The 17,627-nt window shown below is 41.4% G+C and overlaps 1 protein-coding gene across 3 annotated transcripts; it reads right to left on the bottom strand.

Moving 5' to 3' along the window:
* Positions 1-242: 242 nt before the first annotated feature.
* MDH1 (malate dehydrogenase 1) lies at positions 243-14,727 on the bottom strand. 3 transcript variants are annotated; one of them, XM_081906493.1, is made up of 9 exons: positions 14,689-14,727; positions 9,731-9,829; positions 9,259-9,355; positions 8,171-8,346; positions 7,527-7,649; positions 7,195-7,371; positions 4,106-4,219; positions 3,706-3,795; positions 243-911 (listed from the first exon to the last, which is right to left on the bottom strand). In XM_081906493.1, exons 1-9 carry the CDS (start codon positions 14,710-14,712, stop codon positions 786-788), a joined length of 1,026 nt encoding a protein of 341 aa, XP_081762619.1. In that variant the 5' UTR covers positions 14,713-14,727; the 3' UTR covers positions 243-785. The 3 variants fall into 3 exon arrangements, with proteins under 3 accessions (XP_081762619.1, XP_081762618.1, XP_081762617.1); XM_081906492.1 differs by having other exon boundaries at positions 14,710-14,727; XM_081906491.1 differs by lacking the exon at positions 14,689-14,727 and adding an exon at positions 14,060-14,086.
* Between the last annotated feature and the right edge of the window lie 2,900 nt (positions 14,728-17,627).

Raw genomic sequence — 17,627 nt, 5'->3', positions numbered from 1 at the left:
TTTGAAGCAAGAGGAAGAAGCAGCAAGTAGTAGGTCCTCTGTGTGCAGAGTACAGAGAAATGCTATTATCTGTTTGAGCTTGCCATAGAGGTATTGTATATTCTGTGCATGGTTGTACCTTCAAACCACTCTAGTTCCAGATTTGCTTTATTTTAAAAAATGCACACAATCTGCTTTATGGTGAAGGCTGTGTTTTACATACTTTCATGAAAGCAAGGTGAACAAAAAACCACAAAAGCTGCTTACTCAGCAACATTTAATGTAATTTCCAGTAAAATTTGTGCATCAATGATGGTCAACATATGGTACATTCATTGTATGCAAAATGCATTTCCTACTTAAGAGATTTTAATGGTAGAAATATAGGCTCTTGTGCACTTTGATAAAGACCAATGGTGGCTCTAATTGTACTTGATGAATAAAGTGCTAAAGCCCATTTCATAAAATCAGCTTTTAGCACTATATAGCTGGTTTTGGTGTAATTAAAGCAGAAAGGCTACTATCCTTCTAATGCACAATGCAATAACAAGAAGCAAACAGTAATAAATCAAGAAGATTTGGTCAAGTGTGCAAACTACTTTTGAAACATGTTGTGTGATAACTTCATTACTAAGAGCACTCAATAACAGGCACAGGTGTACCAACAAAGCAGGTACTGACTGCTGCAGCGGGGCGGGGAAGACAACTGACGGATACAGTAATCGCATTTGATGCTGAATTTAGAGACGACTTTTAGACTCCTCTGTGTTTAAGCCATCTCCCGAAGCATCCTGAGCAGCACCTAGTCATGCGCTGGACAGAAACTCCACAGCAGTCTCCTTTTCGTCAGTGAGCTCTTTGGCAGTCAAATCCATCTTCTCACGGGAGAAGTCATTAACAGGAAGGCCTTCGACCAACTTCCATGTTTTATCCTGTGAAAAATGAATTGGTGACTTCTAAAGCCTTTCAACAGTAACAAATTTCAACTCCACGGTGTTAAAGGACAAAGGTGTGACAGGGCTATTGATTAGGTCAGCCTTTCCGGCTGACTGGGGGTAAGGGGAGGTGTCCTCCAAAACAGCAGGAGGGCACCAGCTTGGAGAAGGTTGGATTAGGTATTCACTAGCCTCCGCACAGGAGCTTAAAACAAACTAGACATTAGATATAGGGAATCATAGACTTGTAATAAACAAGTTGGTCATTCCCAACCAGCGGAGGTGTTTTAGGGAACTTTAAGAATGTATTCTTCACACTTTGCCAAATTAGAGCTCCAAGTATTTTTTGGAGAAAGCTACGTTAAACTGTTATGAAAACAATGTAAGTGTTGCATATGGTGTGAATGACCACCCCATGTCTACAGTTACTAAGATACTGTATTCAATATATTACTGAGTTTTGTGGGGGGCAAACCTTGATGATACCTTTGAAAGATGTGATGAACAATATTTTAAAAACAGGAGATATCCCAGCAACATGGAAAGAAGTATTTATTATTTTTATTCCAAAACAGGATGCAGATTTCTTACAAATTAAAAATTATAAGCAAATCTCGTTGTTAAATAATGACTATAAACTGTTTTCAAGTATTTTAGCAAACAGATTGAAAAGAGTATTAAAAGATATAATACATGAAGACCAAGCTGGCTTTCTTCCTGGTAGTCAGATGAAAGATAACATAAGAAACATAGTTGATATAATTGAATATTTGACGACCAAGAATGATAAGCAAGCAGTGTTAATATTTATAGAGGCTATAAGTGTAAAAAAGCTAAATATGGAAAGAAATTGGGCCACCTATGAAGATTTGGTGATGGAAATAGATAATCAGTGGAAATTAAAATCTTATGAGGAAATTAAAAGTTTAGTAAAAGATTGGTTGCATTATTGTCAAATAAATGAAATATTTAAAGAAGATTAAAAAATAATGGAGTATATAAATTCCAGGTTTGAATTAGATTTGTTAAGCTCTAAAATTAAAATACTGTCAAAAATGTATAAATTACTTTTAGAATGGCATGTGAAAGATGAAGAAGTTAAATCTGTTATGATACACTGGCCAATAGATATTGGTTATAATATACAATTAGAAGATTGGGAAAAACTTTGGAAAGATGGAATAAATTTTACAGCTCACAGTTTGCTTAAAGAAAATGTAATGAAAATGATGTACAGATGGTATATAACACCGGTGAAGTTAGCAAAAATGTACTGATCAGATAATCAATGTTGGAAATGTAAAGAAAAAGATGGTACCTTCTATCATATGTGGTGGGTCTTTAAGTAAGTGAAGGCTTTCTGGGAAATGATATACCTGTACAATGAACTTTTAAAAATGTTGAAATATACATTTGTAAAAAAACCAGAAGCCTTTTTACTGGGTATTGTAGGCAGAGAAATACATAAGCAAGATAAAAAGGTAAAGGTAAAGGTACCCCTGCCCATACGGGCCAGTCTTGCCAGACTCTAGGGTTGTGTGCTCATCTCACTCTATAGGCTGGGAGCCAGTGCTGTCCGAAGACACTTCCGGGTCACGTGGCCAGAGTGACAAGCTGCATCTGGCGAGCCAGCGCAGCACACGGAACACCGTTTACCTTCCCGCTGGTAAGCGGTCCCTATTTATCTACTTGGACCCGGGGGTGCTTTCGAACTGCTAGGTTGGCAGGTGCTGGGACCGAACGACGGGAGCGCACCCCGCCGCGGGGATTCGAACCACCGACCATGCGATCGGCAAGTCCTAGGCGCTGAGGTTTTACCACAGCGCCACCCGCGTCCCTTAAGCAAGATAAAACACTCTTTTTATATGCAACAACTGCAGCAAGAATATTATTGGCCCAAAAATTGAAACAGGAAGAGATTCCGACGAAAGAAGAGTGGCAGATGAAACTATGGCGAAATTGACGGGGAAATTTTGGAACCAGCAAGACCAGACCTTTCTGAAAGACTGGAATAAATTTATGCTGTATTTGAAAGACAACTGTAAACAACTGACATTGTTAGTAGAGTTACAAGAAGTTTTATAAGGTTAGATGTATCATTTATTACTACAGTTGAACCTCTGTTTACGTAAACTTTGGGATGCACGCAAGGAACGGATCCCTTCCACAACCGGAGGTACAACTGTAGTATGATTCTTAAATAGTTTATTTAAGAAGGATTTAAGGGTAATAACCACAATAATAAAACACAATATTAGAGTATAAATAGGAAAACCATTAGTTGAGGAGCAGGGAAGTCTCAGGCTGAGATGGCCAAGTGGTTTTTATATATTATATGTAAGATGTATGTTTTGCCTAAAAAATATTTGTAAAACTCAAAAAAAATTATTTCAAAAAAAAAAAAAAGAGGTGTGGGAGGGAGTTCATCGTTACACAAAGGTGATTGTTCTGTGAGGCCAAGCATTCTAGCTTTCCTAAAATGCCCCTTGCATGCTGTTCTGAGGGTTCTCCTGACCCGCTCCCCAAAGCCAGTTTTGAGGGGGAATGACGAGGAGAGAAGGGGAGCCCCACTGCACAAACAGAAATCCTTCACAGTGGCTCCACTTGCAGGACTCATTAGTTAAATCCTGCACTCTGTGCTTTAGGGGTAGTATCTAAACTGCTGTTGCTGTTTTATAGATTCTTTAATGCGCACAGTAGTGATGTCCACATTGCACTTGTGCTTCTTGAACTTTGCACAGTATCACATTTACTTAACAAGTATTTCAGAAACTGCATATTTTTTACATACCTTAATTACAACAGGAAATGAATAGATCAGATCTTCAGGGACACCATATGAATTTCCATCAGAAATAACACCCATGGAAACAAATTCACCCTTTAAATAAGAATACAAATAAATAGTGTAGTACTTTCCCAATTATTTACTTCACATTTGGCATAAGCATATATCGTTCTGAAGGAAGGATCCTGTTACAATTCTTTGCATTCCAGAATATCAGCTTGCCATTTTTCTCTTTACACTTATGATCAGTTTTATCACATTTGTGATTTTACCAAGAAATTCATGAAAGCATATATAAGATTATCAGGTGATCAGCTGTATGCCTAATATAAAGGAAGTATATACTAAATCTTAAACAGCTATTATCAAAGCTAGCTTCTTTATGGGCTGTTGCAAAACTTACCTCTGGAGTGCCAAACCAAAGGTCTCTCACATGATCACAGATAGCTTTGGCTGCCGACATTGCACTTGATAGCTTCCTGGCTTTAATAACAGCTGCACCTCGCTGCTGAACAGTCTGTAGTATTGACAGAGGAAAATCACTGGACTATTTGCACCTACTACCATAATTACTCTTTATTAGGATGAGTCCAAGACAGAGAGGCTATCAATATTGTCTACATAAGGACAATGAAAAACATTTCAAGCATTTTTACCCAGCTCCTCACCCCAAAAACTCCCAGAGTAGCTTTCAGATAAATAAAACACAAGACATTCCTTGCCTTCAAAGATTACAATCTAGAACACAAAAGAACAGGGAATATACCAACTTCACATGAAGTCTACAGAACAGGCATAGGCACACTCAGTCCTTCAGATGTTTTGGGACTACAATTCCCATCATCCCTGACCACTGGTCTTGTTAGCTAGGGATCATGGGAGTTGTAGTCCTAAAACATCTGGAGGGCCAAGTTTGCCTATGGCTGCAATAGAGCTTTACAAAACTCAGGCTGAATTTAATCAGATTTGGGAATTTAATCAGATCCATGGACATTAACCTTTTGTCTTGATATTGTTGCTGGGGTTTTTTGTTTGCATCCTGCCACATAACAGTTCTGGAATAATGTATGGGGGGAGTTTTTTCTTCTACCACATAAAGTAACAACTTATGTGAAAGATCCAGAATAGATTAGGGCTGGGTAAGATTTGGTTTTCAACATTATGATCTATCAGCAGCTATATACGCTGATATATCACAATGCCTGAAATGTATCTCGGCTGCTTCTTCCTCGCCACCTTGGGGGAGGAAGACGCAGCCAAGATACATTGCTCAGCCCCATACCACTCTGACTGCTGGGGGCTTGAACAGCTGAGGGGTGGGCAGTCCCTGCCCTCTGGCTCACGTGAGCTGGAGGCAGGGGACTCCCTCAAAGGTGCCTGCCTGCCTTTGCTCGAGAAGCCAGGCAGCGTCTCTTATTTTTTCTTTTAAAAAAGTAAGATAAACAAATTTTAAACAATTCAACACTTCAAATTTAGCAATCAATCATTCCACCTACAAAATTCTCTCCCTTCCTCCATGGTTCCCTCAAAATTTCAATTTGTGCTGTGTATTATAGTTACTCTATACCTTCACCTTATCTCACAGTAAAAACAAAAAGTTCACCCCCACTGCTGTTCTCACTCAAATCCTCAAATCTTACTTACCAATTCTACATATTCTATCTATTTCAGCTGCCATTCTTCTTTGGTAGGTGTCACGTCATGGCACCATTTTTGTGCGTACAATATTTGTGCTACCGCGGTTGCGTAAACAAATAGATTTATACAAGTTTTTTGGATATCTGCTCCAGGTATCCCTAGTAAAAAAAAAGCTGCTAGGGTTTTTTTTTGGGGGGGGGATTACCTTGAATATCCTTTTCAACTCATTATACTGTATTTTCCGCTCTATAGGACGCACTTTTTCCCCTCCAAACATTAAGGGGAAATGTGTGCGCGTCCTATGGAGCGAATGCAGGCTCCTTGGCTTCAGCGAAAGCAACGCGAAGCCTCCAAAGCGCAGAGGCTACGCTCCTTATCATTAGTGCCCACGCTCCGGAGGCTACGTGTTGCTTTCGCTGAAGCCTGGAGAGCGAGAGGGGTTGGTGCGCACTCCTGGCTTCAGTGAAAGGAACCCGAAGCCTTTGGAGCGCAGCGCGAGGTTCCGCTGTGCTCCAAAGGCTTTGGGGTTAGCTGCGCAAAGCCTCTGCAGGGCAGTGGGGTGCCTTCACCCCGCTGCCCTGCAGAGGCTTCAAAGGCTGTCCCCGAAGCCAGAACAGCGAGATGGAGTGCTGCGCAGCGCTCCATCTCGCTGTTCTAGCTTCAGGGTTAGAGGTGCAAAGCCTCTGCAGGGCAGTGGAAGCCTTCATCCCGCTCCCCGTGCCCTGTGGAGGCTTCGCGAAAAGCTAGACCAGCTATCCCAGTGGCTATCCCAGAAGCCAGATCCCTCTTGCTGTTCTGGCTTTTGGGATTCAGATTTTTGTTTCTTTGTTCGTTTCCTCCCCCCCAAACTAGGTGCGTCCTATCATCTGGTGCGTCCTATAGAGCGAAAAATACGGTAAATCATTTCCCAAAAGTCCTTAGCTACTTTGCACGGCCACCACATTCCCAACAAAGATTAGATGTTGATTTATAAATTTTGGCTCACTTACTTGGTGTTAGGTACCATCTACATATCATTTTCATAAAATTCTCCCTCCAGGTATAACATGCTGTGAATTTCAACCCAGATTTCCCATGATTCTAATTCTATGATGCCCCACACCCCTAGCCCAATAGCAGATTTAACAATTTCGTCTTGGGGTTCCTATGCTAACAATATCTTATACATCCTCGATATCAGTTTTTCTCTATTTTCTATTGGTTCCCTTTCAGACTGAGAACTTTGGACATTGAAGCCACACTTTTTATGACATTTGAACATTTCATTCAGTTGGTAGTAATGCAACCAACTCATTACCTGATTTCTAATATCCTCAAACTTTTTCATTTTACATCTTTTTCTGTAAAATGCCGTAAGTCTCTCTATATTGACTACTTCTTTTCCATGTTCAAATTCTTCTGGGAGATTGTTTCCTTAGCTACAATAGCACTGAAATAAAGCGCATGGGGGAATTGTGTATCCATGCAGTGGTCCCACTGGTGTAGGGCATACAGTCCTGGGAAAAAGAAAACCTCTTTGAATTCTGAATTTAGACACTCTGTAATATGACATGTTTTGTTGCTCATCTGGGGTTCTATTTACCTAATTTTAAGACCTGCTAAGGAACAGATGGTTGTTATTATGTCCTCATATGTAAAACCACAGAATTCAAGGTGCGTGTACTTTCTTTTTCCCATGACTATACATGCACAGAGTTTATCTACATGCAAATGGCAGAGCACGGCCACTGTACAAAACCGCTAATGTAGAAGCTGATATTCTGAAATCCTGACTCTGGAACATCTGCTACTCATGTTACGTTGCTGCAATGGACAAGACAAGAAAAAACAAAATCACCCACATTATTAACTTACAGTAATGAAGTCCCCCTTGAGCCAGTTATCGTTCTTCACAGCTTCATAAACTCCAATATCTTTTCCTTGCACTTTCACCTTGGCATGATTAACATCTGGATATTGAGTAGAGGAGTGATTCCCCCAGATGATGCAGTTCTTTACATCCTTGGCAGTCACACCAACTTTGATAGCAATCTAGTTTTATTGAGGGTAGGAAGCAGAAAATGCCAAGATCAGATGGTAATTTCAAGCATTTAGATTCCCTACCCCTTTTAAAGAAATTATTTCAAAAAACTGGCGTACATAAAGAACAAAAAGGTGTTTTCTATAACTTAGAAGAGAGTTCCTACCTGGGATTTAGCTCTGTTGTGATCCAGACGGGTTAAACAACTGAAATTCTCCTTTGGTATAGATGGAGCAGACTTTGAGGCAATCAGGCAATTGGTATTTGCTGGATTGCCTACCACAATAACCTGATTGGGGGGCAAGGAAGAAAGTGGACTATTTACTGCAAGTCTGTCAAGTGACCAGCCAACTAAACCACAATTGCTGAGATTTCAGATGTGATTTATAGTTTAGAGATTTTTTTTAATGCTAAGGCAGTATATAAATTGTGTAAACCAACATTTCACTGATCATGTGGAAATTGAAATCTGATAAATGGCAAATTACTAAACTAGAAACATTTTGTAAACTGGTTAACAAGACAAATGCTACATAAATGTCTCTCCCCCCCCCCCTTTAAAGACTCAGGTAGCTTAAAACTTGGATGCTCAACTGTAATTAAAGAAGTGCCAACTTCATTTCTGTGTTCAAAGTACTTCACATGTTATGAAAGCAATCCTTTTAACAGCTTAAAGGGTAGACCAGACTTAGTATCCTTATATTATGGACAGAAGTAAGAGAGTGACAATGATGAGATGATATGTAAATCAGTAATCTCTTGCGGCACAGCTCATTCTCTTAGCAACCACATCACACCAGCTGTATTCACCTTAACAGTCTTCTTTGCATACTTGTCCAATGCAGCTCCTTGTGACTTAAAAATTTTCACATTTGCCTTGAGCAGATCTTTGCGTTCCATGCCCTCTTTCCTTGGCATGGAGCCAACTAGGATGGCTATATCAAGGTCTTTAAATGCAACATCTTCTTTGTCAGTTGCAATTACCTCTGTAAGTAGAGAGGAAGAGGGCTGAAAGATGAGTTTATAGTAAAACTATGAGGGGAAACCAGTGCCTTCAGAACTAATCATAACAAGGCTGTGACCAAAATCCCAAAGCATATCAAAAAGTCTGCCACTGCTTCTGTTCAAGTGTCAATTCTCTCTTTCTCTAATGCCTCAACCTATTAATAAATTGTGAAGTGAATTTGCTTCATGACTTCCATGATCCAAACTGGTCTAAATTTGGTTTAGGTTAGTGTTTCTCAAATGTGGCTCTCCAGCTGTTGCTGGACTACAACCCATCATTCATAACCACTGGTCATGCTAGCTAGATATGATGGGAGTTGTAGTCCAACAGCAGCTGGAAAGCCAAGTTTGAAAGCACTGGTTTAGATGCAAGCGAAAAGAAAACACAAGCCTCCTTTTTCTCCCGTTTTTTCAAGGTTATTGAAATAATGATTCAGTGGCCACTTTATTAGGTAAGCATAACCAAAGGCAAAAGCTTTCATCACTGAAATTAACTACATCACACTAATGTACAATCACTGGATCAATGTGAGGAAGGTTTCCATTAAATTTGACTTTCTTTTAATTGCTACTAGTGGTCAGTAGAGCAAAATGTGCAAGTATACTACCGGACAAGCTTCCCCAGTGCTTTGAAAATTATTTTCTTCCACCACAGACTATACCTCCCATAGTCTGCTTAATGTGTTCAGCTTATAAATCTTAAATTTAATTCCTCATGCAAGTCAACATCTCTTTAATTTACAGAATGGCAAAATGGTCCTCTTTTGCCCTGAAATATATGGCCACTACACTGAACAATGCTGTTAAATTTGGCAGTAATGTATCTCTCATTTGCCTATCTATTTCAAACCTAAGCATCTGCAGACAGAGCACAAACTGAATTTTCTTGTCACCTCTTAACAGAGGAAGAGCACAGTCTTGCAATTCCATAAGTACGCCGTCCAATACAGTCATCATGGGAGTGATATCCAATAGCACAAGAATAAGAGGCTGTAAAGCAACAACAGTTGTGTCAGTTACTTAGTTTATTTAATATTGATCAGATTACATGTAAGATCAAATTAAATTAGATTCCTTGTCCTGTTTGTACCACCATATTAATGAAGTACAAAATATATTTAAGAGTAATTTATAATTTGTCAGAATCTTTCTTAGCATTCTATATAATGAATATATATTAAAAAACTCATTTCTGCATAAAGGAATCTCACTTTCCTTCCACAAGACAGTCATTTTAATAACAATTGACAAAAAAGTCAGTGAGGCCCTTTTCTTGCACTGGATGTCCTGTTAACAACTGCAGAGTTGACCTTTGTGCTCATATGGACTGCTTATCGGTATGCTATCATTCATTTTATCCATTACCTGATCTGCTCCGAAGACATCACCCTTAGCAATGCCGTAGAGCAGAGAGTAGGCAATCTGTCCAGCAGCACCAGTCACGAGGACTTTGATTGGTTTGGACTGAAAGAGAAAAGATATTTGTAGACTTCCATAAACACATTTTCTCTCGTTACTGTAGAATGAACTTTCATAAAAGTTAGCGTTTGGCAAATAATTTGTCAGGAAGGTTGTTAGGAGGTCTATGATTCAGCTAACCTTCCAACTGTGAACTAACCAGACTGCCAGGAATTCATTATAATTATTCAGTCTTGGGACAGCCAAAACACATTTTAAACTTATAAACAGAACAGAAAAGTTAAAAGGACAAATCTCCCATGCTGAATACAGAAACATCAATATTCTGTACCAGCCTAAACATGAGTTATTTTAAAGAGATTTCTCAAAAACTACAGTCTTTTGGAAACATGGCAGTTACATGTAGAAAATGAAAAGCTGAAAGACAATTTTTATTTAAGACCACCATATAACAAGACAAGGGTGAAAAATATACTAGGTAACCTTATACTGTCAGATATACATGAGAATATAAAGTGCCTTGCAACATCTGACTTTAGGCAATGACATAGGAAACTGACACACTGCTATCGAGAACATGCATGCACGTATTTAACAGATCTTATGCGGAGCAGTTCTCCTTATGCTTGAGCAGTTCTCCTTATGCTTGTACCCTGCCTTTCTTTCATCATGGAACCCAATGTGGCCATATGTGGTTTCCATTTAGGCACTGGCCAGATCTGCTCTCACACCAAACTCGTGGGGTAAGCTAAGTGTTGTGCTCATTTAAGGAAGGTATTTGAGTCTATTCATTGCTAGCAAAATGATGGAGGCTGCTGTTTCAAACAGAGAAATTTCAGCTCACTCAAGCTACAGCTCTTAGATTTAAAAAGTTTGAAATGATGTGGCCTCAAGAAAAACAAAATGCAAGTTTCAACAAGGGAAAAAAGTCTGCTATTTTATATCTGATTCACTACTTTGACTTAGCAAGACAATGTTTTTCAGGTTTAGTAGGATTTGCAATTTATGTAATGTTGGATGCCAGCTGTTTGAAAGTCTGAATTAATTACAATCCCCAAGATCCTCTTCCTAAGTTACTGGTGTTGGCCAGTTTACAGTAACGATAAAATAATCATGGTTATCAACAAAAAGAACTGGTTTAAACTAGAGAAATACAAATCCATTTAAATGTTATGATTAATTATGAGTAAAGAACCTATACTAGTGAAAGCAATCATGAAAGACAATGCATCATACCTGTAAAGGGAAGGAGAAAGTTAAACAGACTTATTAGTACAGTGGTACCTCGGGTTACAAATGCTTCAGGTTACAAACGCTTCAGGTTACAGACTCCACTAACCCAGAAATAGTACCTCGAACTTTGCTTCAGGATGAGAACAGAAATCATGCTCTGGCTGCATGGCAGCAGCAGGAGGCTCCATTGGCTAAAGTGGTGCTTCAGGTTAAGAACGGACCTCCAGAACGAATTAAGTTCTTAACCCGAGGTACCACTGTATTAGTTATTAATATTGTTACTAGAATTCTGGCTTCCTTGCATCTTTGGAGAGGCATAATTACTGCAATACCTCAAGGGCTGCCTATCCCCATATGATCCAACCTGGACTCTGCAATCATTATCTGATGCCCTTCTATGTGTGCCTCCTCCAAAAAATGGTGGCAAGACAGGAATGGGCCTTTTCTGCAGTGGCTCCCTCTTTGTGGAATGCTCTCCCCAGGAAGGCTCACCTGGTGCCTTCATTATACACCTTTAGACGCCAGGCAAAAATGTTCCTCTTCAACCAGGCTTTTGGGCTGTGTTATATGAAGTATTCCCATGTCACAAGTTCCATGTAACTCCTCCCTGCTGTTTTCAGAAAAACAACAACTGCCAACATACTTTCAGCACCCTTCCCCACGTGACGTCATGACTATAAGCTCAACGTAAAATTGCTTGCAATTAATAATTCTCATAATTCTGCATATAATATTGGATTCTTCACTGAGTGCCAGAGCCTGCAGCTGGGAGTGTGAGGGAGGTGACTTGGCACCACACAGGTTTCCAGAGCCCTTCAGTTTAGACTGGGAGTGAACTGTGGACTCCTTTCATCTCCAAGCAGTGGGTATGCAGGTCAGGGCTCTTGGAAGTCCAAAACAACTGGAATGCTCATGCGGGCTTCCACAAACCTAGTAGATGCAGAAGTATGTTGATCCACCTACAGTTCTTCCATATTTCAACAGCGCTGCTTGCTGTATTACTATAAAAGCTCACAGTGTTATCTGTAAAGATTTAAATGCTTTTTTTAAAAAAAAGGCAACTTGTATAATTTGTTACTAAGAGTTACTAAGAGTTAATTCGTTATACCATCTCTGGTTTTACTGCAGAATATGTCCTGTGCTCTGACATCATCAGGATTAAATGGTGTGTTGGGGATTATGGGGGAGATTGCTGCAATCAACATTCCTGCTTTCACGGGTGTTTTATTAATGATGCCATTCATTTCGTCTCTAGTAGTTAAAGCAAATCAGTATTTTCCCTCCAAGGTTGTGCTACAAGTCAACACTGACAGTTTCTTTATTCCAGATGCTTCTGTGACATAGCTATACAGCACTGTCTCTTTATACAATTTTGGTGCCTAATTGCTTGCATCACAGACTGTACTAATTTAACAGCCTGATCCTGTGAGCTTTTATACGTTTACCCCTTAAGACAAAATATTTTTAAAAGCTTCTTAAAAGGTAAAGGGACCCCCTGACCATTAGGTCCAGTCGCGGACGACTCTGGGGTTGCGGATCTCTTTATTGGCCGAGGGAGCCGGCGTACAGCTTCTGGGTCATGTGGCCAGCATGACTAAGCCGCTTCTGGCGAACCAGAGCAGTGCACGGAAACACCGTTTACCTTCCCGCCGGAGCGGTCCCTTTTTATCTACTTGCACTTTGAGGTGCTTTCGAACTGCTAGGTTGGCAGGAGCAGGGACCGAGCAGCAGGAGCTCACCCCGTTGTAGGGATTCGAACCGCCGACTTTCTGATCAGCAAGTCCTAGGCTCTGTAGTTTAACCCACAGCGTCACCTGTGTCCCTAGCACCAAAAGCACTTAAATCTTTACAGATAACACTCTTACTTGTTACCTAATAAAGTGTTATAGCTGTAGACCATAAGGAAAAGGGTGTGTCTTATGGGACACCCATTGCCTCCTCTTAGTGGATGAACAGCTATATGGTCCCATACCATAAACCAGATAAAATTTTGCAATTGATTTGCACCATCATAACACAGTGAATATAAAGTTGCAGCTTAAGTCACTCCTTTCATCGGAAAGCATCAGACTATGGCTATGGCCCCAACAAGAATTTGGAAGTTTGCCTACTTGAAGAGCACCTTGAAAGTCATACAGGGAGACATTCCAGCAATACCAGTAAGTCACACACTGCTGAAATGGAAGACGATAAATGGGGCATTGTTATTGAGCAAGGCTGGCAGTGCTCTCTGCAGCTGTCCCCTCAAGTGCTATATACCCTGGTTACTAATGAACAACAGTGACATAAAATTTGAGAAAAATGTTTTCCCTTCCTGCCCCATCACCCCTTGTAGGTTACCTTCCAAGCCAAGCAGAAACTTTTCCAATTTACAAGAAGAAGAAGAGTTTGGATTTGATATCCCGCCTTTCACTCCCTTTAAGGAGTCTCAAAGCGGCTAACATTCTCCTTTCCCTTCCTCCCCCACAACAAACACTCTGTGAGGTGAGTGGGGCTGAGAGACTTCAAAGAAGTGTGACTAGTCCAAGGTCACCCAGCAGCTGCAGGTGGAGGAGCAGAGACGTGAACCCGGTTCACCAGATTATGTGACTACCGCTCTTAACCACTACACCACACTGGCACCACAAAGGCTTATGATAGCAAAAAGAATGGAACTGGGTAGAGCTTCTTCTCACATACTCTGTAAAAACAGAAAGCCAAGGCAGTGTGCATCACAAAACCCAAGTCCAGTGGTACCTCGGGTTAAGAACTTACCAAAATTCGTTCCAGAGGTCCGTTCTTAACCTGAGGTACCACTTTAGCTAATGGAACCTCCTGCTGCCACCACACCGCTGGAGCACGATTTCTGTTCTCATCCTGAAGCAAAATTCTTAACCTGAGGTACTATTTCTGGGTTAGTGGAGTCTGTAACGTGAAATGTATGTAACCTGAAGCGTATGTAACCCGAGGTACCACTGTACTGAAGCCCAGAAAATGTTTTCATTGCATGCACTGCAGTTGCAATATGGGAGAACAGGCAGCTATGGGCTTGCTCTGATTTACCAGGACTTTCATGCCTGGTTGAAGATCTATCACTCCAAATCTCCTTTGTCCTTCCCACAATGTATTCATAGAACTATAGGATTGTAGAGCTGGAAGGAACCACTAATGTGCAACACACTAATCTATTGAGCATATAACTCAGCCAAGGGGACAGCTATGTCTCATCCTTCACCACCCTCAGCCCCCACGCAGTTACTTGAGCCGGTGCTCAAATTATGGTGGCAAATTACGTCAGCCCTGCCCGAAGAAGGGGATCGTGGGTCCCCATTAAACCCATATGCCCCCGCCCGATTAGTCAAACCCAGTCCCCGGCTAGCCTTTTGAAATAGAGGGACCCCCCCCTCCTGGGTCTCTGCCCCGCGACCCTGCCATTGGAGAACAGAGCCCTCCGCAGCCCCTTCAGGCGCCCGCAGGCGGGAAGGTTCCTCCCCTGCCCTCATCCTGCCAAGGGACCTTGCGCTGCTTTCGACAGCTGTGCAGAAGGACAAGGGCGGCCGCTGCCTTCGCTGCCCTCCCATTTTACTGCGGGCTAAGGCGCCCCCTTCGCCGCCGGTCCAGGATCCCGTCAGAACCTCCTGCCTCCCACCCGACCGAGGAAATAACACGATTCATTTTAAAGGGGATCTGACTCCGAACTCAGCTGCACTGACCATGGCGGCGGCGGAAGAAGCGCGCGCTCTCTCTCCTGGCAGGTCACCTTCTCCCGAGCAGCGGCAGGCGGCGGATACAGCAGAGAAGGCGGAGCTCCGACAGAGCCACGCCCCACTCTCGTCTCCGCCTCTCGCTTTGCCACCTGGAAGTTGTAGTCCGTCGCTCCCATGAAGGCATGTGGTGCGGAATCCAGGTTGCGGCCCAGGAGAACTACAAGGCCCAGGACGCACCGGAGCCGGCAGTTGCCCTCAGTCGTACGTCCGCTGAGGGAAGAGGGGGGCGGAGAGAGGGAGGAGGGAAGAATCGGCTTTTGCCTTGACGTAGAAGTCACGCGCTTAGGGGGGGGGCAGTTGTGGCGCATGCGCAGAAGGGGCCTGAAGGGCTCTCAGGGCTCGGGGTTTGAGGCGTCCCGGAGTTTTGCTTGAAGTTCATGGACTTCAGCTGGCAGCGCGGATTCTAAGTAACAGCTTTCAAACAATTTTCAGACGGAAAACTGAAAAAACGAAGAGGGAGAAACTCAAAAACCAGGATGAACTTTTATGGACGGCAGTACATTGCCATCAGATATATGAGCCCGGTCTTGGCTGGGGAGGGCGGGGTATGAATAAATTAATTATTATTATTATTATTATTTAATTATTATTATTATTGAAGTGTTCCTCTGAATTCCAGGTGGGGAGAGAGGAAATTATAAACAGTGACGTCCATAGCAAATTAAATGCCAAAAGACAGTAACAGTTAATGTTAACAGTGGGGGCTGCAAAAAAAATAATCAATTGTTAACAGCACAAAAAATCTACCTTTGTTGAGGTGGCAGACTCTCCTCTCTTGGAGGTTTTAAGCAGAGGTTGGGTTGCAATCTGTCATGTATGATCCAGCTGAGATTCCTGCATTGCAGGGGGTGGACTAGATGGCCCTGGGGGTCCCTTCCAACTCTACAATTCTATGAGTCTATTATAAATAAAGATACTTTGTTTCACTTCCGGTTTGGCTTGCCATGGTGGAGGCTGCTCATTACGTTGGAGCCGTTTTGCTCGGAATATTTTGAGGATGAGATGGGAGTAATCATCCTCCCAACCCTGCCAGGACCAGAGGGGAGGGAGCTTCACCCACAGATCACCCAACACCTGCCCCCAATCTGGAAGGCATGAGGGGGCTGGGTGGAAAGCATCATGCGTCTCTTTTGCAACTCTCCAAAGTTGCCATGAGTGAACTTCTGTTTTTTAAGATTAAAATTCGGACTTAATTAACGGGCATGCTCTGAGTGAGGTGAGATAAACTACTCTGCTACAATTGATTCAGCAACTAAGGAGCTAAAAGATTCGAGTGGAAGAGAGGTTATCATCACAATGGAGCTAAAAGATTCGAGTGGAAGAGAGGTTATCATCACAATGGAACTGGTATGTTGGAACAAAAGGGGGTGAATCTTTTTTGCTTCTTTTTGATATTCTTCGTATTTGCTATTTTACTTGGCAAATCTCCCTGGAAGGGACTGGCTGCCGATTAATTATGCATGCAAGTGGGATTGGAGAATATTCTAATATTTAAGACTCATTTTGAACTTATTATTAACTTTGTGGAAAAGATTTAGGAAGCTGCAATTAATTCTAATTGATCGTTAAGAATGGAAGATGGGAATTGAGGCTTCTAGCCAAAGTATGGGCTTAACTGATCTGGACAGAGATAAAACAAAGAGGTTTGGAAATACGCTTGGTACAATTGGCAGAAAGTCAGATTTCCTCCATTTGGGATGTGTCGCAGTTGATAATTACAGGCACGAAGAAGTGAAAGTGAAAGACATGGAAGAAAATAAACACCCACAAAGAAACATATTGTTTGATTTAACTCGCTTGCAAGACGAACTCAGAGGCTGAGAAAAATGAACAAAGGATAAACATCGGCTTGATTTATGGGAATCACCTGGACTAACATAGAGATGCAGCACAAATGTGAGATGATTGCTATCCCCCGACCTCAGAGCATGGGAAGTCAAACAAAGATTTATAATTTGGAATAATACATGAACTGTTTGGTTATTTTATAATTTGGAATGTTTTAAATGTGGCTTTTATTGGATTGTTAAATTGGAAAACTTAATAAAGATTATTATATATGTATAAAAAGATACGTTGTTCCAATTCAGTCCACAATTGATGGCACTGAATCTCATGAAGAATTGTAAGCCAGCAGCTTTGCACTGTAGTCTCCTTTGTGAAGTTCCTTTGTTTTTCATACAGTTCTTTTAAAACAACTTTCCATTCTGCTTACCGTACCTGATGGAAGACATTTGGGATATAAATGTACAAAAATAGATAATGTTGATAACTGATATCCTCAGCTTGAACAGGGCCAATGAGGCAAATCTAAAAAACAAACAAACATGGAAATGCTACACAGATCAACCCTCAATGAGATGCAGAAAAAGTATATTTCAGAAAGAATTGCAAGTAATAATGACATATACAAACAGATATAAAACCCCAACAAATTGAAATTTATTGACATTGTGCCCTGCCACCCGTCTCCTTCTTTGGAGGTCTTTAAGCAGAGGCTTGACAACCATATGTCAGGAGTGCTCTGATGGTGTTTCCTGCTTGGCAGGGGGTTGGACTCGATGGCGCTTGTGGTCTCTTCCAACTCTATGATTCTATGGTAGGCATTGATATGGCTCCAGAAACTAAAATATGAACCTGGATTCTATTATTCACTTCCTGCACTTGTCAAAATGAAGCAGAAGGAAAAAAGGAAGAGAATTTTTGGTCTTGAACTTTCTCATGACTATGGCTGTCTAGGACTGTGATTTTGGAGTGAAAAAGCATTGGAAACAGACAGCTTGACCTTCTCATAAAAGCTTCTGCTGTGCAGCTCCTGTGACTCTTCTGCCACATTAATAGCCCAGTTTGGAGTTCTTCCCAAT

Source organism: Podarcis melisellensis, assembly GCF_964234715.1.
Source record: "Podarcis melisellensis genome assembly, chromosome: 3".
Lineage (NCBI taxonomy): Eukaryota > Metazoa > Chordata > Lepidosauria > Squamata > Lacertidae > Podarcis > Podarcis melisellensis.
Note: the sequence above shows the minus strand (reverse complement) of the source record. Positions and strands in the feature narration are given on the sequence as shown.